Here is a 24,776-nt window from a genome sequence, read left to right on the forward strand (position 1 = left end):
AATCAGCGTCTCAAGTCAAAATACAGTACGGAGTACATCAGATTTTTTCTGGCTGGTCAAAATCCCTCTCTCCGCACGTCAAAAAAAAAAGAAAAATCCCTCTCCTTGGCTTGGCGACTTCTCCTCTCCGTGCGGCGCCTTTCCTCTTCTTCCAAGCCCCAAATCCGGTCCGATGCGGCGCTAGAATCTCTCTCAAGTCCACCACCGCTGCCGCCGTGCCCTAGCTCCGCCTCGTCGCCGACGCCCACCCCGCTCCCCAACCAACCCTCCCGCCTCCCACGCGGGCTCGCCGTTCCACCTCATCGCCCCCAGCTGTCTCCGCTCCGCCCGCAGTCCCGGACATCCATTTTCGAGGTATTTCTCTGGTCATCGAGGGGCGATCAGTTAGTTCAACCCAAAGCAACCTCTCTACGGGTTTTGGCACGCCTTCCAGATCCGCTCCTACTATGGGCATGCTTCCGCAGGACGTGTAGATGATGATCTTCCGTTTTCCAGTTTTAATTTTGGTAATATCTCCGTTAAGCGTGCAGAATCATGGGGTCTGCCGCTCCAGAATGATGGTCATCGTCCAACACACTGAGCGATTGTTGTTGTAGACTTGTAGTACTCCGTAGTACACTTACCCTATATATTTTTTAGGGGATTGTGTTGCCCTTCCCTAATTGCTCACCACCACAGTACGAATCCTCTGATTTAGCCTCACCTTGCTCTAGTGGTTATCTCAACGGACCTACACCGTGGCATGCTCCCGGCATAGATGGCATCGAGCCAGATCGGACCACGCCCAGCAGCAAACTAAGACTGCCTTTATCGAGCATCATCATGCCTGGCAGGCCTTCGCAGAGCGCTGCTTGTAGGAAGGCAAGGCGACCAGTCCAGCGAAGAGCAATTTGTGCAGCAATGTGTGCTGGTGCGATGCCGAGCGAGGACTGCTCGTTCTTCAGCAGCTGTGCTAGGTGGATGAAAGGAAAATTGAATTAGACAGTTTGTGCACATCTCTCGCTGACCATTGCAATATTAATATAGTACCTGTAACCGACGGCCACCATTTCCGTGGCATGCACAATTGCTCTCACATGTAGCGAAGTTGCTTATTACCGTGTCACGTTCTGTGTAGTTTTAATAGAAGAAGTATGATTCAGTTAAATAGTTGGTACACGCGCTCTGTTATCTGGCTTACTCTGACTGTCTGAAAGTTCTCTTTCTGCAGGAAAGCTAAAAGAGGTGGTGTGGTGTTATCTGGCTTCAAGCCTTCAACAGAGTTGCTTTGTCAAAATTGTGCAGCAATCTTAAAGCATGAGGTTAGTAGTCTTAGTTCCTCCTTTGAATCAATAAAAACCTGTTTGAACCTGCATACTGACTTGTTCAGATATGCGCGGTTTATCTATTTGGTTTCAGACTCTTAGTTACTACAGTACATTACTTGGCTCGACTTGTTTCAAATATTATCTCTGGACTAGCACAACGATAGAGCATAATCTCATTTTTGTGTATCATCTTGTAAACAAGTGATCAGTGAATGTGTTTGATAAGTGCTGAGGAATATTAAATTTATTTTTTAGTTGCAGCATCACGTGGTAAACTGAAGTTCCTATAGGGAACTTGTTTACCCCCTCTGTCCCAGTTTACGTTAAATGGTAAACTGTAGAGCTATCTGTCTAAGGGGAATACAAAATTCCCAATTTGGCTCTTGCATGTGATGGTACTATGAAGACTTGGAAAACATCATTGCTCTGTTACATGCTTAAACCGGATACGGACTAGCTATTGACATCTACAGGGATGTGCCCCTTGAAAAAATGAATTTGATTTTGTAGACCCATTTGCATTATTTATGGTTTTGCATATATGCATGAAACCATGTTTTTTGGCACAAATTGCTGCGCTACGATACAGAGGTAAAGAAACGATTGAACTGACTGCATAAGTGTGAGCTAGAACTCAAGTTGCTTGATTTTGCTTCCATTAATTTAACCTTTTTTGTTTCCAGCTCTAATCGCGTGAAGTGGAATGAGGACAATCTGTATGAGATTGAATCAAACAAGCCAGTGAGGCAGAAGATAACTGAGCCCAAGACACCCTATCACCCTATGATGGATGATGATGGTATATATCTTGTTACCTTTATCTTATCTAACCTGACCACCGTTATTGTTCATAATGTGCAAGAACTGAACATTTCTTCCACTACTTGCTGTCTAGGGTCACTATCACCAACACGCCCGTTCGACAAGTGTCTAGAGGAGACTGCTAATGCTGAAGCTATTTTAACTGCTTTAAATGGTGTGGCTTCTTCGAGTAAAAATGATTCAAAGGATGATGATTGGGCAACCTCAGATGATGATGCAGATACCATGGAACAAGATGATGGTTGGTAGCTTCTTGCTCAGTTGCCATTTTGATGTGGTTATTCTGCTTACAGTAATTTTCTATTACATTGTTTTGCTCCATTTGAGTCGATTTAAACGAGAGAAATTTTTGTCACTTGCTTTATAGTGAAAAAACTAAGTTGTTTTTCGAGTGACTGCATGGATGATTAGTCTTCAAAGGTTATGCCACGTGTTAGTTCAAGATTGTGATGACAAATCAAGAATGTATATAGCTGTTACTACATGAGGTGTTATCTGTTTGATGGTTAGTTTCTAGAGTAAATCAGCATTTGCCACTGTGCAATCTATTTTACAAGTTGAGTTATGTAACTCCATGTTATGGTACAGGGACTGTTATGGTATCAAACTTTCTGCAATGAAGTCCATAAGTGATCCAACTAATGACCACTCATATAGCTGTTCTCAGTTTCCTAGCTTTCCTAAAGCTTTCACAGCGCTTTTCTAAGATATTTTATCATTATACTGGGTATAATAAGCTTATAACCAAAGTCCAGGGCGCTATTTTGAACAAGTGATGTGTTGGTGTTCATGCAGACTCAGAAGGTGACAAAGGATCTGTGAGTTTTAACGATCATCGCCGTGCTCACTACGATGAATTCCGGAAGGTCAAGGAACTAATGCGCTCTGGATCTCTGGTCGAAGAAGGGGCAAACAACACCCAAAACAAGACAGCTGGAGAGAAGGCGGCATGCGATAAGGACAAACAGTCATCACCTCAAGCATGAGCAACGAGCGTGCAGCTGGTGCCTGCTCTGTGTGTATTGCTGAATCCTTGTTTTGCATATCAGATCAGACGGTGAAGCACGCAAAGAACCTGTACCCCTCTCCCCTTGTTTCGAGATGTTGTGGTTGCCTAGCTACTTATATTTTCAGTCAACAAGCAAGAAATTGTATGGGTCACTTCTTATAATACTGGAGTTGAGTTATGTAATACTGCAGCTGGTGCCTGCTCTGTGTGTATTGCTGAATCCTTGTTTTGCATATCAGATCAGACGGTGAAGCACGCAAAGAACCTGTACCCCTCTCCCCTTGTTTCGAGATGTTGTGGTTGCCTAGCTACTTATATTTTCAGTCAACAAGCAAGAAATTGTATGGGTCACTTCTTATAATACTGGAGTTGAGTTATGTGATTAGCTCTTGAGCAAATTTTCTTCCTGAGATCATGCATTAATGTTTTTGTGATTAGCTGGTTTACTGGAAACAGCTTATAAAGAAGGAAATTGAGGCCTGCTTGTACTCCTGTTCTTCTAGAAGTACAAGTAGAAGCCTACCCAAGACTAGAGGCACTCACACATCACATATCCCTCTGATCCAGAATAATTATTGTTTTGTTTTAAATTTAACTAAAAATAAGCTAAAACAATGACACTTATCATGGAATGAGCAACGCGAGTTGAGATGGCAAGTGGAATAATGAAACGAGTTTTTTCGAACTGTGATATGTAAGTAATCATTAACAGTAGCATAAGAGTTCTAAAAGTAATAAAAATAATAACTATGTCCTTGAATCACCTAGCGACGACTACTTGAAAGCGCGTTGTCGTCCTCATAGCTCAATCACCGAAGCCGAGCAAAGATTATAATAGTAGTAGAGAGACAAAAAGTAATCATGCTAAGGCTCCAAAGAAGACACCTAGTTCCACGCACCCTTCGTTGACACGAGCCACACCGACACCTAATTCCACGCGCCCAGGCACACCAACTGAGAGATATAGGGCGGAGAGGAACACATTGTAAGAGCATCCCGTCGGAACCGAACTTTTTCGGCGGATTTACGGGTTCGGGCCGAATGTGTTGCAGATCAGCGACCGAAAAGATGGGCCGGTCTGTAAAATAAGTTCAGGGGCCCGAATCGGTCCCCGAACGGCCCCTATTAAAAGGGTTCGCGGAGGGGAGTTCGGGTCGCAAACCCTACTCCCCTCCGTCGTTCCTCTCCCTCCGCCGCCGCCCCTGACCATTTTCGGCGAGAAATCCTGCTCGCCCCAGCCACCTATCGAAAGCCCGCCGCCACGCGATGTCGTCCCGTGGAGGCTCCCAAGGCCGTGCCGCCGGATTGGGCGGCGGCGACTCACCGCCACGCCCGCCCGTCTTCCGCACTGACGCGGAGCGGCGGAAATGGAACCGGTCGGAGGGCGCACGCAAGCGCAGCGCCCGCTAGTGGACGAACTGGGGGCTCACGCCCCCAGGGAAGCTCGCCAGGTACGGGAACGCCGGTGAGGGCTCGTCCTCCGGCCAGTCAAGCCGCGCACCGCGGCTCCCCGTCGCGGACAGCAGCGACGACGAGGATTTCATCCTCGCGCGGTCGCCCACCTTCTCCGCCGGGGACTATGTCCACGGCAGCGACGAGGAGGACGCCGTCCTCGCGCAGACCAAGGCCATCAGCGAGGCGGAGGCTCGCGCGCGCTTCCGCCGGGAGGAGGCGGCAGCCGTCCGCCTCGTCCGTGAATACGAGGCGGCCCGCTGGGAGGCCCGTGTCCGCCGCGTCAAGCTCGAAATAGTCGAGCTTGGCGCCGACGACAAGTGAAGCTCGTCGACGACAGCGTCTGCGCCCTCTACCGACGAACCGCTCCGCCACCACCGGCATCGCCGCAAGCGTAGGTCAATATAGTGGCCGCATTTTGCTTTAGCTAACTAGCGCTCGCCGGTGTACCAGTAACGTAGCTTTAATTTTATGAACAATGTATGTTTTGATGCTCAATCGGGGCATCAATTTGATGTCGAACTATGATCATCGCATAATTTACCCGCGCCATTTCAAATTCCGCTTTTCAGTTCCACTTTTTCGGTTTCTAATCTGCGCCACTGCCAATTTCGAACGAACTATTGTTTTCGGAAGACTGAAAACCACTTTTTCGGTTTGCACCTTTTTCGGTTTCTGTTAGAGATGCTCTAACTAAAATAACCTAAAACAAGGAACATCCTTCCAGCAAAAGACTAGGGTCCACGACACCTCCAAGGAGGACGCTCTTGTGTGGATTTTACGAGGCACATATGGCATCAAAACGCTTTTGTGAGTAACGTCATACCCAGGTGTAACTCCGCGAACAGGCTTCCGGCGTGCCATTTTTTCATCCGGACGGCGAAAAATGGTCCAGCCGCGTCCCGGTTCCTCTTTTTCGTCGGATTTGGGCTTTCATCCATCCGGCGAGCCCACGCCAATCCCGGCCTACCGGGGAGCGCTCGGGGACTCCGGACGAAGCGAAAGCGCGCGAAACGCCAAGATATTTCTCCCGCGCTTTTCGCTTCGTCTTCGCCGCAGAGGTGGACCCGATCGGTCAGCGACACACACATCGTCTTCCGCGCGCGCATCGTCTTCCGCGTGCGCATCGTCTTCCGCGCGCACTAAAAGTCTGCCGCCGGTCAGCTCGCCGCGGACGCGTCGCATTCCACGCGTCATTTAATCGCCGGCACCAGCCACGCCTATATACCCCGCTCCACTCGCCGCGACGCGTATCCCCGCTCCACTCTCCCTCCACTCTCCCGATCCATGGCGTTCTACGACGAAGACGGCGCAGCCAACAACGGCTTCCCCCGCCGGTCGCTCCACGCGTGGGAGGGGCACCTCCTCTACCAGGCGGGGTACCCCTGCCCGCCGGACACGAGGCCTCCCGGCGGCGGGTGGCGGCTAAGTGCTGGCGGCGTACCAATCCCGCCGCCGCCCCGGGGCCACACCCTCGACGTCGCCATCGAGGAGGCTCGGATGACGATGATGGACGAAGAGCGCGCCGACCCGCGCCACCACCCCGACAACTACACGAGTTGGAACTCGTTCTTCCTCCGTCGGTGGGAGCGGGAGCTGGCGGCCTACGACGGCCCGCCGCCTCCGCCTCCGCGCAACAACGCCGCGGGTCGCCGACGTTGGTGGACCGCGCCGAATAGGACGCTGGAGAACGTCCTCGAGCACATCGAGGGCGGCAACTTCCCGGTGGCCGACGATGCCCCTCCATCGAGGGCATCGGCCAGCCGCCGCCGGGGAAACATCTGGCAGCCACGGCGCATGGCTGTCAGCTCGTCGTCTTCCTGATCGGCGTCGAGGCCATCCTTGGCGCCGGTGAAAAAGGAGGCGGCGTCTCCGTCGACACCGGCGCGCGTCAAGAAGGAGCCGGCGTCTCCACCGCCGAGCAGAGGGCGCAGCAGCGGCGCCCTCGTCATCCGCGACCAACCCTCCTCTCCGCAGCGCGGGCGGAAGAGGAAGTCGGCGAAGAAGGAGGACGCCGCGGCCGCCGCGAACCAGCTCGCCGAGGAAGAGGCGAAGCGCGCAGAGGATGCCGCGGTGGCGGAGGCGATCGCCAGGTCGCTGAAGGACTTGGTGCCCGCCGACAACAGCCTCCCCATCGACGCACTGGAATGGTCCAGGCGCGACTGGAAGCGCCAGGAGGCGGAGCAGCAGCGGCGGATGCTGGACCTGGCCGCCGCGCGTCAACTCGCTGCCCGCGCCGCCGCACCGTCCTCCACGCGGAACGCCGCGCCCAGGGAGGTGATCAAGCTCGAGGAGAGCAGCGACGACGACATCTACCGGCCGTCACCGCCACGCGCCGGCGACGCTGGCCAGGGTACGAGCCGCTGGTACGAGGCGCCGCCGCTCCAGGACAGCGCCGGCTCGAGCGACAAAGATGACGGCGGCGACCACGTCCTTCTACCGCCATTTCGGCATGTAGGAGGACATTTTTTAGTTTAAGTTTTAGGTTATCAATCGCCGAATTCAAATATATGTACGTACGAACTCGCCTCTATATGTTAAATATCATTACGCCTTTATATGTTAAATATCATTAAATTTCGCGTATGCTTGAACGAACTCGTCAATTTTATCTGAATTTGCCGTATCATCCTGGAATCGCGGCTGGGAAGCTGGCCCTCTCCACGCCATTTTTTCGTCCAATCCGGACGAAATTAACCCCGGATTTCGGCATGGGGAGGCCAAACGAGTGGAGATGCTCTAACAACGCCACCGAAGCTAGAGTTGGTTCTGGCTAGTTCATCAGTTCAATTTATACACAAGGCTGGCATTTATTGCCAAACAATATAATATTTGCCGAACATATGTTATTACAGCTAGTACCAGTCAAACAAGATAAGATTTCGAGCTAGCAGATGCAAGTGCCACGGGTAAAAATGTCTCAACATTACAGCATTTTCCTTTTAACTTTCTCTGCAGTACACAATTCGGCGTGTTTACATTTCGAACATGATAAAATGAGAAAAAGAAAGATCTTGTTGTTCGATCCTCCTCTGTATCTTCACTTCTTGGCCTGTTATTGGATTCGGGGGCTTCATTCAGCTTGTTTTGGTTGCGGCAAAGTGGACAATCGAAGCCTTCAACAAATTAAGAAATATTATTAGCAGCGTAACATCTCACAGCAATCAGGAAAATCAAGGAACAGTAGGAACTGCCAATATCCGTTGGATAAATGGAGCAAAATGACCATGCAAAACATTGATCCCATCAATCATAAATTAACCAATATAAGAAAATTACAGACATGAGTAAAGTTTCCAAGATACTAGTTTGACTTACTTCACAAATGCATATGTTATACATTTATAAATCATATTATGGAAGCATTTTTCGTGACAAATCATACTACCAACGGATTGTTACTTTTCCTTTGATCAATCTAAATACTTCATATGTTAGAATATTAATTAACTAGAGGAGTCTAGAAAAGTTTGACTGCATGCTTTCCATGACGTCATCTATTTCCAAATATAGGTAGTACAGGGGTACCTGAGGGGCTTTCTTTGGACAGTCGATGCAGGAGTAGCGCGAACTGGCGGGCAAGCAAGCTCAAGTGGCTGTTTTAAAAAACAAAAGGAAATCATGACTAATGTTAAAATACAAGCAAATAAGCCAAGTCACAATACGCATTCAGAGATAAAACATAATAAGCTAATGAATCTGTACAACGTGGCATGGTGTAGCTCTATCGTATCAATGATGTTGAATGAGTAAATTATTCATAGTGAATGCAAAATAACCCAGCCATCATAAAGTGCTGGTTGGCATTTGTTTTAATATACTGAGGTGATATAAAACAATCTACTATTATCCACGTTCTGGTAAGGAATTACTCCTTCCATCCAAAAATATAAGGCACGAATTTTTCCCACGGTCTTTGGTGCACAACTTTGACCACTTGTATGTACTAAAAAATATATATATGGATTGAAAATGTGTAAATGGTATCGTTGCATTCATCACAGTGAACAGGTGACCGAAGAGAGACCGCAATTTGTGAGTTCCTTTATTGTTTTTCCTACATTGCTCTTTAGTGTATCAAATGGTCCTATCATATCGAATTTTCAGAAAACTTAATATGCATTGTGTCCTGGCTCTTGTGAAATAAATTGGCAGAACATGTAAAGAATAGTATAATGTCATTCATTGAAATATCATTACGAACTACTCCCTCCGTTTCTATATATAAGCTATATAGTTTTTTGAGAAAAATACCAGAATATAAGGTTTATTGCGTTGCCCTACTTCTATGGACAATATTTTTGGAGATTTGATTAGGTTTACTTATCTTATGCAAAGTCCTCTATTAGCTCATGGCAATTACGTACGGTTAACCCTAGCCAAACATGGTGTAATTTTTCCTAAATATGCGTTTCTTAATTTCCATGCCAGAAATTATATGGCTTATATTTAGGACCGGAGGGAGTAGATAATTACAATTACGACAAAGTATGTGCTGTGGTTGTAAATCAACAGGGGTTTCTTTGACAATTTAACATATGTATTTATGCATGAAAGAGGAACAGAAGACAAAGCAGTAAATTATCATCTATGCAAGCTTACAACTCTAAGTAAGAGCAGAGGAAAAACGAGGACTCGAGGCCATACAAAAATCCTAAATACATATGAAAAGAGTTAGAAAAAGAATATACCTCCAGCTCGTCCTCAGCCTTGCGCTTCAAATGATTATTACCATGGGAGCTCAGGTTGCATGTTTGCCCCAGGATCCTTTCAGAACATCCTTCCAAAGATGATCCATGAGGAGGTCCATGTTTATTGTCAGGCTTAGCTTGATACGATACCAGCTCATCAACTGGAGCAGGAGGGGAACTCACAAGATTATTTACACGAATCCCCTCAGATTCCTTTTGTGAACTGTTGAAACAAATGCCCAACCCATTTGTTGGACCACCATTGCTTGAAGTAGATGGCATGCTGTTAGGTTGTGTAACCACATCCACCACAGCATTATCCCCAGGAGCAGGTGGACTTCCAAGAAAACGCCCTGGATGTTCATGCTCAACAGTTTCTGTGTGGAGATTCAAATGCCCATTCAAAATATTTTGGGTTTCTCTACTTGATAAATTAGAGGGCAACAACGAAGTACTTTGATAGCCACCAGAACCATCTTGAGCAGACTGAGGATCACTCCAACTCTCAGTCTCCAATGGATTTCCAACATGACGATCAGGTGTAACATCATTCCTAGAAACAGCACGGCTGTTCCTGCCTGCTGTTCTGGAAGAACGTGGAGGACGTACTCCACCAGGAAAAACAAACAAGGGGATATCTTTTCTTTTTACATGGGAGACTTCAATATCCATTCCTTCTCTCCGATGTACATAAGCAAGAACTGAAATCTTAAACTCATTTACAATTCCTCTGATGTCAAATTGCTCAGCTTCTTGAGGTTGGGCAGTTTGTTTTCGCCAAAGACCCATAAAATAAAAGCTATGCAATGGCCTGGATCCATCTGAGAAATCTCTGGGATGAGGATGTGCAAGGAGCATCTCATGTGTATATCGCTCAAACTACATCAGCAGCCAAAATCACATATTAAAGGACAGCACAGTGCACACTAAAACTAATAAGAATGGAAGTTTTATTTCAAGTTATTCACCTTCAGTACAAGTTGGCGAAGACGAGACTCTACCCAGCCTTTCCAATTTCTGAGGTCATCTTCATTTCTCGCTGTGATACCAATCTCTAAATAATTTCTATATAATTCAAAAAAAGGATATGGCTCGAATAGATCATCCCAGGTTGCTCTATTTTCATCTATTGCCTACAGTTTATACATCAAGGTTAAATAAAGTCCGATGCAAGGCATCCATAAGAATGAACTCAAAATAGAAGTTCTAAACATAAATACAAAGTAGTTGCTACAGACAAGCCACATAATCTCAAGAATCTGCTCATGTATAGTTTAAGTTAACAGTGAAAACACAGGCATCACATACATTATATATTTTAATCAGATAATTAAAGATAACTCTAGAACAAAATGAATTTGCATAACTCTACTACATTAATAATAACTATCTCCCCCGCAAAAAAAAAATAATAACTATCTACACATTTGCAGACTAAGGTACAGAAATGGGGACTACAGTTTGCGCTTAGGAATATTGTGACTACTAGACACTAGACATATAACCATTTGATCTCTATTACTCCCTCCGTCCCAAAAAGGATATCTCAGATTAGTCTAAATACGGACAAAACTGCGACATCCTTTTCGGGCCAGAGGGAGTATATTATATATATCAGCCCTAAATGCATGAATGATTTTATTTGCTGATGATTTCCTATTAGGATATAAAAATCATTCTGAAATAACAAGTACCTGGCAGATCTCAAATCCTCGCGTGAATTCTTGGATCATCACATACTTAGTACTACTAGATACGTTATAGCTAGAATTCATACAAGGATATGCGGGTGTAATTATAGGCATCTGATGGCCCCTATCTCTAAAGTTTCTTCTTGGATCCCAAACAGGGAGGCCAAGAGGACCCTCCTCAATATGGCAAAGTATAACAGGGTTGGGCCACTTCCACTGGCTGAAGACTCTGAAAAACCGAGATATCAACATGCTGGGCGATGCATTTGGGTACAATTGACATATTCGAGCAACAAGAATTGCCCAATTTATGCCACCCAAAAATCCTATAACCTGGACAAGCAAGCAATATATGAGTATATATTTCATATTCATAGATCATAATATTGATAGTGATATGTGTATGCATCATAATGTAAACATGTAATCCTGCAATGGGGCATAGCTATATATTATGGGCCCCCCATGGTGCAATTCGTTTTATTCACCTCACCAGTTTTTATGTGCAACAGTATTTTGCAAATACCAGTGAACAGCTTAAGCAAACGTTAAGTTTTTTAGTTCTCCCGTTTCCTTATATTTTGTCTCATTTTACCACAGTAGTACTTGAACAGTTGACCTCAAAACAGTATGATAAGTTTTTTAGTTCTCCCGTTTTCTTATATTTTGTCTCATTTTACCACAGTAGTACTTGAACAGTTGACCTCAAAACAGTATGATAGGCAGATAAATGGAAGACAAATAAGGCAGTCTATTGTTACATTTGGTGTCAACCCTTTGCTTAAAACCAAATGAAACTTAATATCTTTTTTCAGAATGAAGCTAAATTTTCTCTTCTTCTGTTGGCCTCCCCACATAAAGCTCCCAGTGTTTCCCTGATCATGCATGTATGCTAATAGTTTAAAGAATTCTCTTGCAGCAAGAAGAAGCATACATTTGAGTACACCCCACGACGCTTTCCCCAGTACCTCATGAACCTTAAGGTTGTCCGGAAGCTCTGGATTTGAGAAAAGAAGTGGGATTTAGTCCCTAGAATAATATTAACATGTTTACTTGAGGAACAGGCATTCGTAAGGACACATACCGGAATGTTCGGGACCAATCGTAAGATCTGATCAGTAACTCGACACCCATTTAAACTACGGACAGCCTGTTCGTCAACATTGTGCAGTATGGAGTCCTGAGAAAGATCAAGATCCTGAAAAGGAATCGTGTACCATGGTTAGGAATCTCTATCGAACATCATCAAAAGTATGTCATGAAATGATTCGCAAGCCAAATAAAACTATGGAATAAAATGCTAAGCTCCATCTATATGGTCTTTCATTTTCAGATGGATACTGCTACATTCTCTACCCATTTATTACAATTAGCACAAGATAAATATGGCATGCAATACTGCAATATTGAAGTAACAAAGCTGTAAAACAAACTTACATCAGGAATCACCACATGTGCAAGGTTTGCATATAAAAGATCAATGGACACCCCACAAAGTTTGAACCCCAGAACAGGCACATGAGCATCTGGTACCGGATGTAACTCAGAAACTTCTGGCATCTCAGCTAGCATATCGTGAAGACACCGGAAGAAGTAGTCCTGCATAAAATGAAATGCACATTTGACACAGTAAAGACAGCAATGCCACTGGAATTTCAGTAACAGATCCTCTTACATTTCGAGTTGCATGTCTTGGACCAACGCATAGCGTATCAATATCAGCACCAGGGCCGTGCACCTGGGCAATTAGCAACATATTAAGAAGAATCACAACAGTTAATTTGGGTTACAGAGATAGAAAACCTCGTAAAAGCGGCAACGATATATATCCATACCAGTATACCTACCTAAAACCATCAGACTCTACAAAGATGTATGCATCATGACTAACGCACTAATGTAATTCGATAGAAAAACATACAGAACAGGAAAAAAAAAGCATAAAAACACAGTAACATCTAGCGATTAAGTATTTCTTTAGAAACAGAAGTGCGCAAGAAACGGCATAACAGAGTACCCCAAGGCGGTATGAACCGAATGTGAAGATCTTGGCATTTGCTTCTTGCACAAACTGCTCGCCGTAACCGCTCACCCTAGTGGCCTTCTTAATCCAAGCTTTCACAGTCTGCAAGGACAAACAACAGGTCGTCTTGAAACCGGCCTACCAAAATTATAATCCAAAAATATAAGCACAATCAACAGAGCATTCTCGAACCTGGTCAAGTTTGCCTAAGACCTCTTCTCGCGAGACGGCCTGGTCTTGACTCTCGTACAGGCCCGCGTCAGCAAGGAACTGGTAGACACCAATAACAACATATGAGCAAAACGTACTCAACAGGGGAACTAGAGAAAAAAAAATGCAAATTCTTGATCTATCTGATACACATATACCACAGGCACGCACCTTTTCGACCTCGGCCGTCTGAATGAGATCCTTCTCAGTCGGCCCGCTTAGCGAGATTGGCTCCGAGACGCCAAGATAACCAGCATTGTTCTTCGCCATCATGGCTCCTCAATTATTTTTTATATTTTTTTATTTATTATTTTCGACGAAAGGTCGATTGAACAAGCCTTTATATAATAAAGCAAAGGGGGATGCCGGAGATACCAGCTTACAGGGTGGAGTTCAGAACAAAACCAAAAAAAAAATATTACAGGATGAAAACAGAATCAATCTGAGCCTACACACTAACACATCGACGCTGCCCCAAGACAACAGAAGCAGGCCGAGTCCTTGTCTTCGCCGGCGCCTGGCTGCTGGACTCCACAATTCGATTCTCCGGCCGGAACTCTCGCTCCCTGAGGGGGGCCCGGATCTAGATGGTGCGCCGACCAAAATTTGGTGGAGGTCAGTGGTGTTTAACCGATGACGAAAACTCGTCCCAAAAACCAATCGCCGGGACTGCAGGGGTGGAAACGGCGGCGACGGCTGCACGGCGGCAGCTCTAGGGCACGGCGGTCGGGGTGGGGCTTGGGTGGGTCAGGATTGGGGAGAGGGGAAGGGTAGATAAAGGTGGGGCGGCGGAAAGGAAACCGCCGAGCACATGGATTCCGGGTCCGTTTCTAGTTTGGATAGCACATAGTAGTATTACAGTACTTGATTGGAAAAATAAAAGCAGAGTACAGGCGTGTTTCGGAGAGCGGCGGGGGAGGGCGGCGGCGGCGGCGAGGTCCGGTACGGCGGCGCAGGTGAAACCCGGAAAGCTGCGGGGCGGACGACGGAGACGATGGGCGATTTTCGCCGGAGATAGCTCGGGGCGCCGAGCCTAGGGCTGCGCTGCGCCAATGTGGGGGAGAGTCGGGAGAGGAGGTGTGAGGAAAAGGAATCCGGAAAGGAGGGGGTCGTGGGTGACAGGCGATATATCCAGTGGCATTGCTGCCTAATTCCCACCAACTCGAGGGCTAGGAGTGTTATTATTACAATAAAAAGTAAGATAAAAGTGATCAAAAGATGTTTCTTATGATTAAAATTGGACCGAGGTTCATGGGTTCACTTAACTATTCCCTTTTTTTTAGTGCATAATAACAATTTATCAATGAGATATGAAGAAAATAACTTTAACATGTATAAAATAAGCATCCATATGAGCATCATGTCCTAACATAGAGATGATGCAACACATCTCTCTTATACTTCACAGGTAGGAATAACTTTAAGCAATCTTGTATTAAGAATTATTAGAGTATAGTTTTTAAAAAAAATCAGAGTATAGTCATAAGAATTTTGACATGATGTTTGAATATCAAATATACTACCTTAAAAAAACAAGATCATTACTTTTGTCATGTAATGAACAAAGCACATGCATTCGTTTTATCCCTAGTGGGATAGCAAAAGAAAATGCAAAGTCATAATAGATCATAAAACCATACTATTCCATCTAACACACACAACACCCCACAAACGTTCTTGCATATAAGTTGGATCAGAACCAATACTTAAGAACGGGGTACATAATACGAACTATCAATACATCTTACACAAAGTATTGCATAATCTCATAGTATCATATCATAGAATAAAAATCCTCCACGTAGGTATTACAAATATGATCATAATTATGTTGGGCAGCTCATATGACACTAAGAACTATGAATAACATGAGAGAAATAGATGAATCTACTGCCACAAATCTGTAGTCCAGAGATGGACTACCCCCCTTGATCATGGTGATTATGAGGAAGACGTTAGAGAAGGTGGAGATCCCTCTGGCGGCGGCTCCAGCGGAGTATCCCCCTCCAATCTTCGTTGTTGCAGCCTCTGTTTTTGTGTTTCTGCGTTTCCGCGACGCTCTCCTTCCGAGAACCCTTAGGGGCCGGATATATAGTGGTTTTTTTAGGTCAAAATACATCGATGGGCGAAAGAATCAAGCGATTTTGACGATCGACGGCCAAAAGAGAGGGGGTGGCACGCTCTACATGTCTGGGCACGCCACCTAGTCTCTTTTGGGCCTTAGGCCTCCCCATGTGTGCTTCCAGACCCAGCTTGTTTCTCCCGATGAAAAAATAACTCTCCAAAAATCCTAGCTCAATTTGACTCCATATAAATCTCTGAAAGTGCAAAATATACACAACAGAAAATTTCTATCCTGCAGAGTTATAAACCAAATAAAGTGAATCATTTGTAGATCCCTATAAATACATGTAAAACATGGTATTATCATCATATATGTTGCAAATATGTGGAAATTCATTCTAATAAAGGACAAAGTTCATGTACGCATTTTACATGCATCACTATCACATAGTTGCTTACCTTGTTTAGCATAGCTTGTTGATGCACAAAGTTTTGCCTAGGATTTTGCGCTTAATAAATTAAACTCTAGTTTTATTTCGCATATTTCAAGCCAATATCGTAGAAGTTTCAAATCATCTATTCAACCTATCCCTCTAGGACATATGTATAATTATAATGTGCCCCGCCTATTCTCTCGAACCCAGCCATACGCCACATGTGGATACTACAACGACTCCAATGAAGTTTTGTCTACATATCTAAGGATGACGGTTGCTCCGGTCTGCTTTCTCGTCCCCTCAGACATGACCACACTGGAGATGGTGCCCTAGAGTGATTTCAAGGGCATGTTTGTATTTTCTTTCTTTTGTGGGTGCTTTTATGTATTTTAGGGCGTCCGCCCACTCCCACATCTAGATGTTTGATGTTCCCGGTGTGATCTTTTTTCCTTACTTAATCTATTCCTGAAATTTCTGGTTAAAGAAAGCAAGGCTTTGGAGTGAAGCTGCCCATAACACATTTCTCTTATCTTCACTAATTAGAATTTTCAGAGCCTAGTTTAAGATTCAAGTATGTAGGTTGATTTAGTTTAGAGCACACAAAGATGTACAACGAACGCAACAATTTTACCGAGTGGTGATGTAATGCTGATGTCACCCATGTGCTGATATAGTTTCTAAAAATTTGGGAAATATCTGAAATTTGTGAAACATGTCTGAAACTTGTGAAAAATTATTTACTGATGTTTCAGTTTTATCAAAAAGGGGATAAGTAGTGTCACCAATCTTAAAACATAATCTGTGGTGGAGGGTACTCCGGCACGTACCATTGCCGGTTAAAAAATAGTTTTCGAATGTACAACGCTTTTGGATCGCCCCTTTCGGCTGCCGCCCATCTGCACTCCGTATGGTCACAAATTCGTCGCTGCCTGCTACTCCTAGCCCCTCTCAGAGCATCTCCAGCCGCGTCCCCCAAAGCGGCCCCCAAAGAGATTTGGGGGCGTCGGACAAAAAATCATTCCCAGTCGCACGCTCCAAAGGCCCTTTTTGTCCGACGTGGCCTAATACGGTGTCCGGCGCCCCGAGCCCGTCCCCGCTACACAGGGGACGCTCCGGGCACGCCGGACACAATGAGAAGCGAGGCGAGGAGACATGGGCCCGACGCGTCAGCGGGTCGGACGCTCAACCGCCGCCTATGTAGCTACAGTGAAGTTGCTGGGAAAGGGAACCGTCGCATTGGCAACCGCGTCGATCGACGCACAAACCGCCGGAATGGAGCGCGAACTCTGCGGAAGAGCAATCGCCGCTCTCTTCAACATCTGCGTCGCCGTTCATCCACGCTCAATAAAACCCTTATGTATGCGCTTTCTGATCTACAACCGGCCGCCATTCATCGAAACCTCTCACAATGAGCGACCTCTCCCAGCTTCCATTAGACACCGACATCGAGGGTAAGCCTCCGGAATGGCGCCATTGGTGGGATAGAGTTGCGACGCCTAGCAGCGGCGATGATTCCCCGCCGCTGCTTGATAGCGCGGAGGAATGGGAGGCCGTGGAGGAGGAGGAGGAGGAAGAGGCCGAGGAGGCGATGACGGCAGCGGCGGCCCGGGCGAAGGCGGAGGCGGAGGCGAAAGCGAAGGCCAAGGCGAAGGCGCAGCCGACGAGCACCGTCGACGACGAGGAGGACACAAGTTCCTCCGACGCGTCGAACGACACCGCCTATTCGGAAGAGGTGACGAGCAGGAAGCGCCACCGTGATGAGGACGACGAGGCGGGGCCATCAAAGAAGAAGTAGTTTAAAAAAATTATATGTAATTTGTTTATGTTTTTTCGAAGTTTTTATATGTAATTTATTTATGTTGCACCATTTTAAATATTAGTACAGCAATATTAGTACAGGCAATATTAGTACAGGGTTTTCTTCTATCTATTAAAATAAAAATACACTATTTTAAAGTTTTAGGGACACATTTGGGGGACGTACGTGACACGAAGAAAACACGTCCCTCAAACAATAAATCCAGCACCCTTTAGGGGCCGCGGCTGGAGATGCTCTCACCGCCCCTAGTAGTGTAGTATTGTGTAGCAGCAAACCGCCCATGAATACAGTCCAAGTGCGCAACAACAGACAAGCTCCATCTGAACAGACGAGATAATTCAACAGCACGGAGACATTACGCATTTACGCGTAAACAAATTAACTCTGAAGAGGCCGAAATCCTAGACGATATCAACATACAACGTAGAAGCAAACCAAGGCACAGCGTAACTCAACTGACAGCTAGAACAAAGTTCAGAAAAAATATACATCAAGAAGCCATGTTGGAGATCAAGGAAAACACCATTAGTACGCCAGTAAGCAGACGTCAAATGAGCCAAATAGCAGGCCAAAAAGCCCGAACAGAAAGCAGAAATGGCAAAGACAAACCACTAAACCGCGTGTCGTGGAACTTTTTGCCAGCAAAAATGGAACATCAGTGCAGAATAATACATCTAGGAGTGTACCCTCAGATACATGTCACTGCTGGTTACTATCTACAGTTGATCATTTCTCCATTTAGAAAAAAACTATACAGAAAACAGCTCGTCCAACAACTAGCTTGTTACTTGTTAGTTACAAGTTACAACATTTGGTTCGGAAGCTGCATGTAGGTGCTCGAGTTAGGCCGGCACCCTCCAACAATCATCCGACCATAGGCAGCAAATGCATTATCAGGGCTGCCAGAAACACTGTATCCCCCTATCAGGGCATTGTATGTGAAAACATTGGGTTTCCAGCCTCTCGCCAGCAGTTCTTCGTACATTTTGCCGGCTTCAGCAGCCTTCCCTGCTTGTCCCAGGTAGAGAATCAGTGAGTTGTACGTGTACAGGTTCGGGGTGATTCCGTTCTTCTCCATGTCGTCGTAGAGGGAGATGGCTTCCTCTAACCTTCCGGATTTACCAAGACCGTGAATCAACAGGTTATAGGTGATGAGATCAGGCTCAATTCCCATATCTGTCAGCTGTTCAAAGTAAGATAAACCATCATTCAACCGCCCAGCCGCGCAGAGGGTGTCGATGAGAACTGTGTATGTTTTTATATCCGGGCTTATTCCCTGCTCGACCATATTCTCAAAGAGCTCACAGACTTTTTCTGTGTCACCTGCTATTCGGTAACCATTTAGCAGAATATTGTAGATGGCGCAGTTAGGTTTGCATCCACACTCCAGCATCTCCTCAAAAAGATCTTCTGCATATTCTATGTTTCCATCTTTTAACAGCCCATCAAGAAGAGGACCGTATGTACATGGTGTGGGAGAGAAACCTTCGCTCATTAGCTGGTAGTATAAGTTTATAGCCTCATCCAGCATGTTTGACTTTACAAGACCAGAAATGATCGTGTTATAGGTCACATAAGTTGATTTGTATCCCTTGTTATGCATCTCTTCTTGGACTTTCAACATGTCCTCAATCCGCATTGACTTCGACATGGCATCGAGAATCAAATTGTAAGTAAACTCATCAGGGTCACATCCGAGACTCTTCATCTCAGCAAACAAACCTTCAGCGATCTCAATCAGGTCTTCATCCACAAGGCCACAAATAAGAGCATTATATGACCCGGTTTTTAGCGACACAGCAAGATTCTCAAACTTCTTGACGAGTTCAAGTGCCGCCAGAGCCTCCTTATGCTTGCAGAGATGCCTAATTATTGGGCACAGAAAGAAATCATCCAGGTGAATACCACTTGATGCTATGTTTTCGGCAAAATCAATTGACTTTTCTGTGCCAGCCCTATTCAGTATCGCTTCCATCAGTGCACTGAGCGAAGATCTATCCACTTTAGCACCAGGTTGAAGAATATACTCTTTAACAATATGCAGAGCTTCCTTCATCAGTCCATCTCTTACAAAACTCGGGATGATAGTACACATTGTTGCATAATCCGGAGCAAGGACCTTTTTCATCTGACAGAACATCCTGAATGCCTCATTCAATCTGTCCTCTTTAATAAGGCCATACATAGCAGTGTTGTAAGATGAAAGGTCGGGCATGCAACCTTTCATTGACATACTGTATAGCATGTCCAGTGCATAGTTCACCTCCCCATTTTTGCATAGACAATCAAGAACTGTGTTGTACGTTATTAAATTAGGTGGAAAGCTTTTAGATTTCATTTCTTCAAGCAGATGCATTACCTCCTTGACTTTACCTTCCCTTCCTAATCCTGCCAAAAGTGTGTTGTAAGTATAGTCGGTGGGATCAAGATCCATTCCTTTCAATTCATAGAAGACTCTCCAGGCTTCATTTCCCCTGCCTGCCTTGTAGAGCATATCAATCAACGAATTCATTGCAATAACATCAGGAACACATCTGTTCTCAATCATTTCAGAGAAGATCTTCATAGCCTCATCAGCATTGGATGCCTTGCTGCAACACTTGATCATCATAGTGTAGGTGATGATGTCTGGACTAATCCCCATAGCTTTTAATTCATCGAAGACCCTTTTTGCCATTCCAAGCCTACCAGATTTAGCAAGACTATACAAAACGGCATTACCAGCAACAACATCAGGAACAATCCCTTTGCTCTTCATAAGCTCATACCTCTTAACTGCTTTCAGAGATTCGCCAGATTTCCCATGGTAATTTATGAAAAGAACATATGTATAGCCATTTGGAGTAGGGCCGTGAACATTCATATGGTTGAACAGCTCCAGAGCATGTTTAAACCTGTCGGCTTTCAGAAACCCAGATATCAAGGAGTTGTATGAGTACTGCTGAGGTACTATACCCTTTTGTTTCATCTCATCGAAAACATCTGAAGCTTCATCGACCCTCCCAACCTGGCACAATGCATCCACAGCCGCAGTATAAGCAACAACATTGTCATTGTAGCCATCAGCTTTCATTGCGTTCCATATTTCACTTACTGACCGCGAGTCACCATTGTCACCACACTTGTCCAAGAGAGTAATATAGGTCACTCGATCAGGTTTCTGATCGCTCGCTTTCATCTTCCAAAACACATCATTGGCATCAGTAAGTCGGCCGGCATCGCAGAGAATCTGTATCAGCACAGTATTGGTGATGACATCTGGCTTGCACCCCTCTTCCTCCATCTTCCGAAAAATCTTATGGGCCTCCTCAAACCTTCCAGCTTGTCCAAGAACCCGGATACAGATGGTGTAGCTGTACACATTTGGCTTCACTCCACGAGCCTCCATGTCGCCCAGCAACCCAACAACCGTGTCGACGTCCCTCCTCTTCCCGAACGCCAGCATCAGCACGGAGTACGTCCTGACAGTCGGCACGACGCCGTCTGCCGCCATCGCCCCGTACACCTCCATCGCCTCCCTCTCGCACCCGCACTTGACCAGGAAATAGATGAGGCCATTGTAGGTGTAGGCGTTCAGCACGATCCCGGCCTCTTTCATCACCGGCAGGGCCACCGGCGCGCTCCGGAGGCCCCCCTCGACGCCGAGCGTGCCGAAGATGGTGGTGAAGGTGCCCACATTGGCCTTGACGATCTGCCGCTGCATTAGGTCGAACACCTGGGCCACGTCCCCGACCCGGCCGTGGACGCGCATCAGCTCGAGCATGTAGTTGCACGACGCTGTGGTGTGGACGACCCTGGGCTGCCGCGCCACGGACCTGAACAGCTCGAGCGCCTCCGCCGGGTCGGCGGCCGACCGGAGCATGTGGACGACGTCCTCCGCGCCGGGACGGCCCACCGCCCGTTCGTCGCAGGGCGGCGGCGCGAGCTGGCGGCTGCCGGCGCGGCTGCTTGGCCGCCTCTTGGGCGGGGCAACCACGAACCCAGGAGAGCTCCTGGGCTTCTGGGACCGGGGTGTCCCGGCACCGGCGCCGCCGCCGCTGCTGACGACTCCCGAGCAGCATAGCTCCATGGTGGCCGCCCGCGCCCACCTGAAAATTGAGAAGCAGAGTGTGAGGAGTTGAGCAATGAATCCATTGGGACATTGAAGCGCGGTTCTTGAGCCCCGTGAAATTACCTGCAGCTGGTGGTGGTGCCTGGTGGTGGAAATGGAGGATGGGGAGGCCGGAGACGGTGGCTGGGGAGATAACGAAGGAGAAACCTCACCGCACAGGGAACGGGAAGCCACACAACGAGGTTATTTTTCCTCCTCGAGAACCGTATCCTCCCTGGTACTGGTAGTGCCAAGTGCCAACTATTCGCTCTTGGTTAAGCAACTACTCCCTCTATCTATCCATAAAAAAATATCTTAAATTTGTTTAGAGCATCTTCACCAACAGCCCCAAATAAGCGCCGGCACACTGTTTGGTGGCGCTGGCACAACATTCTCTATTGGGGAGCCCGGCGTCCCCAAAACGACGGCCGATAGATGTATTGAATTAAAATTATAAATAAATGCATAGAAAGTTGAATAAGAAACATTTTATTCCACAAACTAATACATTATTGGGAACGTGGTTTACATGGAGATATAGTTTGGAACATGGTTTTCCACAAACTAATACATAATTTGAACCATGGTTGACATAAATATAAAATATTGCAAAAAAAAACTAAACCTAACTAGGCCGGTCAACACAGGTTTCGTGTGTTCGCTGCCAACAAAGAACACTCGAGGGCACACCCACTCATCCAAACTGGAAAATCCAGCTGGTGAGGGTGCCTCTGTTGGTTCTTTCGAGGAAGAACATCTAAAAACATGCGTGCCGATATTCGCTGCGAAGAAACAACACCCAGTCGTCGTCGTCCTCGGCGTTGTTACCGTGGTAGTGGCGGCGGATACACGTCTCGTCGAACACCTTGACGCTCATGTCCCTGTCGCCAAAGTAGGAGAACATAAGCACGAAGCCGGCTTGGAGGTGGTGGTGGCGCGCGAACTTCTCCCAGCCGATGTGGAGGTACATCTTGCCACGCGCGTCGTAGATCACGCCCACGATCCACCGGTAGTAGCCGCACGCACCCTCCCACAGATGCATCTTGGCCGGGCGCTCGTAGCCGGCAACGAAGTCGGCGAAGGAGTCCGACAGCCTCTGGATGCCGCGTGGGTCGCCCTTGAGGACGAGGACGAACACGAACAGTAGAGGCCCCTCCTCGTCCATCTCTGACGATGAAGACGACGGCGTCGCAGGCGACGGCGAGCGTGTAGCTCTGCCGCTGCCACGACCACGACCACTGCCGTGAGCTTGGCCTCCGCCTCTACCAGACATGGCGTCGACTCTTGAGATGGTGGCGATTAGGGTTGGGGAGAGAGGCGCTAGGGTTTGTGTGTGAGAGGGACGATGAGAGGCGGCCCTTTTTATAGGACGAAAGGAGGCGGGGGAGCGGGGGAGCGGTGGTGCTCATTAACGGCAGCAAGATGAGCAAGGCGCGCGTGACGGGACGGTTCGCTACGCGTCTGTGGAAACTGCACCACCGCTGAGCCCCAATAACTCCCGTCGCGAGGTAGGCGACGGTTAGGTTTAAATTGAATGAGCCGCTGACGCGTCGGCCCCTACACTCCCAGCTGGCGTCGGCTTTTGGGATGTGTGGCTGACAGACGGCTCCCACGCCCAAATTTTTTAGCCTCGCGAGGCGCCGGCGCGCCTGATTTGCGCCCTTGGCGAAGGGGCCGGCACGGGGTTGCCGGTGATTCTATTGCGCTCGAAAATTGGTCGGTGCCGTTTGGCGCGCGCCGGTGCGAGCTCATTTTCACCCCCGACCCCCAAAAAGCTATCGGGGCCGCTATCGAGGGCGCCGGTAGAGATGCTCTTAAAGGCACTACTTTATTATGGGTTGTGCCTAATTGAAGTAAAATTTCCAAGGGGTATATTGGTATCGTTTAATCTAGCCATCCTATCTCTAACCTCGAACATCTTTGTGTTTCGAAAACGTTTCATAGCCCTTTATTGTCAAACAGTTAAAATTCATATATTAAAATTTAAAAAATTTGAAACAAAATTCTAAAGGTTGCTAGTGATGTATGCTACAATGGCGTAAAATTTCAATGCAAACAAATTTATATTCTAGGCTACACAAAATTGACAAACTCTAACAAATTTTATTGTCTTGAAACGTGTACTATTCACTATAAAAAAATTTATAATTTGTAATTTTTGTTTAGCCTAGAATATGAAATAGTTTGTATTGAGATTTTGCACAAATGTAGTATACACAGTTGACTATCTCTAGAATTTTATTTTGGATTTTTTTAAACTTTGAAATACAAGTTACGAGTGTTTATGAATAAAGGGCTATGTGTAGCTCGGTCGTCGTTTTAAGTTTTCCCACAAGAGTTGGTATATTATTACCTATTGTTTTAGTTTTTGATTTAACCATATATCTCATTAGACTATTACGTATATGATCACCACACAAGAAAACATGCATGTCAAGCAACTTTGCCCAAAAAAACTGTAAGAAGTAAAACTACAATTCCACCCTTGGAGAAACATGTGCTTCGCCGAAACATCATCCATCGACCTCCACCGCCACCATCGTAGTGCCGAAAAAAGAGGCGAACAACCACCTAGATTTGGGAGAGTACCACCGCATTCAAGGATGCCTTTTGAGCCGATGAACCGGGTCGTCGCAAGCGATGAGCCCGAGACTTTGTGGCACGTCAGCTAGGGATCTTCGTCGTGGTCACAGGATCCCAAAGCCGTTGTATTCTCCTGACACAATCGAAAAGAAGAGAAACGTCGCCACCTACTGTCATCCCCGCGCCCAACTATAAGACGCCACACATAGCTGCAGTAGTCAATGCAATCGTTACCCCTGAAAGTGCCGAACGCCAACCACCAGACGCGAATCTCACCATATCCGAAGATCGACAAGAACATGCGATTCCACTGGTTGGAGCGACGCCGAGGATGGAGAAAGAACGGGGCCAAATTATTTCAACGCGACGTGGTCTTCTCCATAGAACACCGCCCCAAGGAAACACTTTCCACAAGGGTTGACCACATTGTTTTAGGGATTGTAGTCTGTAGATATCTTCCTTTCCTCAATTGAGAGTTGCCACGTCGTTGTTTTATCCCTGTAGATGGCATCCTGGCTCTGTAGATTATATTTGCTTTCCCATTTTCCTTTCCATGTGAAATCTTAGGGTGTGTTTGG

General features: G+C 46.5%; 3 protein-coding genes across 5 annotated transcripts; 1 reads left to right on the top strand and 2 right to left on the bottom strand.

Moving 5' to 3' along the window:
* The first annotated feature begins 228 nt into the window (after positions 1–228).
* On the top strand, positions 229–3,544 carry LOC124704223 (protein phosphatase inhibitor 2-like). Of its 3 annotated transcripts, XM_047236465.1 has the most exons (6): positions 229–354; positions 1,211–1,301; positions 1,991–2,106; positions 2,203–2,370; positions 2,925–3,133; positions 3,333–3,544. In XM_047236465.1, exons 2-5 carry the CDS (start codon positions 1,297–1,299, stop codon positions 3,113–3,115), a joined length of 480 nt encoding a protein of 159 aa, XP_047092421.1. In that variant the 5' UTR covers positions 229–354; positions 1,211–1,296; the 3' UTR covers positions 3,116–3,133; positions 3,333–3,544. The 3 variants fall into 3 exon arrangements, with proteins under 3 accessions (XP_047092421.1, XP_047092420.1, XP_047092422.1); XM_047236464.1 differs by lacking the exon at positions 3,333–3,544 and having other exon boundaries at positions 2,925–3,322; XM_047236466.1 differs by lacking the exon at positions 3,333–3,544 and having other exon boundaries at positions 286–354; positions 1,197–1,301; positions 2,925–3,322.
* Positions 3,545–7,371: 3,827 nt separating this feature from the next.
* Positions 7,372–13,765, bottom strand: LOC124704224 (nuclear poly(A) polymerase 1-like). Its single transcript, XM_047236467.1, has 12 exons — positions 13,377–13,765; positions 13,188–13,265; positions 12,990–13,097; positions 12,648–12,710; positions 12,410–12,571; positions 12,057–12,170; positions 11,907–11,969; positions 10,976–11,305; positions 10,250–10,414; positions 9,282–10,160; positions 8,119–8,186; positions 7,372–7,706 (listed from the first exon to the last, which is right to left on the bottom strand). The coding sequence occupies exons 1-12, from the start codon at positions 13,476–13,478 to the stop codon at positions 7,664–7,666; spliced, it is 2,175 nt and encodes a 724-aa protein (XP_047092423.1). The 5' UTR covers positions 13,479–13,765; the 3' UTR covers positions 7,372–7,663.
* Positions 13,766–18,116: 4,351 nt separating this feature from the next.
* Positions 18,117–21,609, bottom strand: LOC124704225 (pentatricopeptide repeat-containing protein At4g31850, chloroplastic-like). Its single transcript, XM_047236468.1, has one exon. The coding sequence runs from the start codon at positions 21,592–21,594 to the stop codon at positions 18,328–18,330; it is 3,267 nt and encodes a 1,088-aa protein (XP_047092424.1). The 5' UTR covers positions 21,595–21,609; the 3' UTR covers positions 18,117–18,327.
* Between the last annotated feature and the right edge of the window lie 3,167 nt (positions 21,610–24,776).

This window comes from Lolium rigidum, chromosome 3, assembly GCF_022539505.1.
Source record: "Lolium rigidum isolate FL_2022 chromosome 3, APGP_CSIRO_Lrig_0.1, whole genome shotgun sequence".
Classification (NCBI taxonomy): domain Eukaryota; kingdom Viridiplantae; phylum Streptophyta; class Magnoliopsida; order Poales; family Poaceae; genus Lolium; species Lolium rigidum.

What these genes read in the sequence shown, in the direction of transcription:
- LOC124704223 (XM_047236465.1), top strand. An exon ending in CCCTATGATGGATGATGATG is followed by an intron (nt 2,107 to 2,202) that starts GTATATATCTTG and finishes CTTGCTGTCTAG; the next exon opens with GGTCACTATCACCAACACGC. An exon ending in TACCATGGAACAAGATGATG is followed by an intron (nt 2,371 to 2,924) that starts GTTGGTAGCTTC and finishes GTGTTCATGCAG; the next exon opens with ACTCAGAAGGTGACAAAGGA.
- LOC124704224 (XM_047236467.1), bottom strand. Translation starts at nt 13,478, where the DNA reads ATGATGGCGAAGAACAATGCTGGTTATCTTGGCGTCTCGGAGCCAATC. An exon ending in TCTTAGGCAAACTTGACCAG is followed by an intron (nt 13,098 to 13,187) that starts GTTCGAGAATGC and finishes TTGTCCTTGCAG; the next exon opens with ACTGTGAAAGCTTGGATTAA. An exon ending in GATTGGTCCCGAACATTCCG is followed by an intron (nt 11,970 to 12,056) that starts GTATGTGTCCTT and finishes TCTCAAATCCAG; the next exon opens with AGCTTCCGGACAACCTTAAG.
- LOC124704225 (XM_047236468.1), bottom strand. Translation starts at nt 21,594, where the DNA reads ATGGAGCTATGCTGCTCGGGAGTCGTCAGCAGCGGCGGCGGCGCCGGT.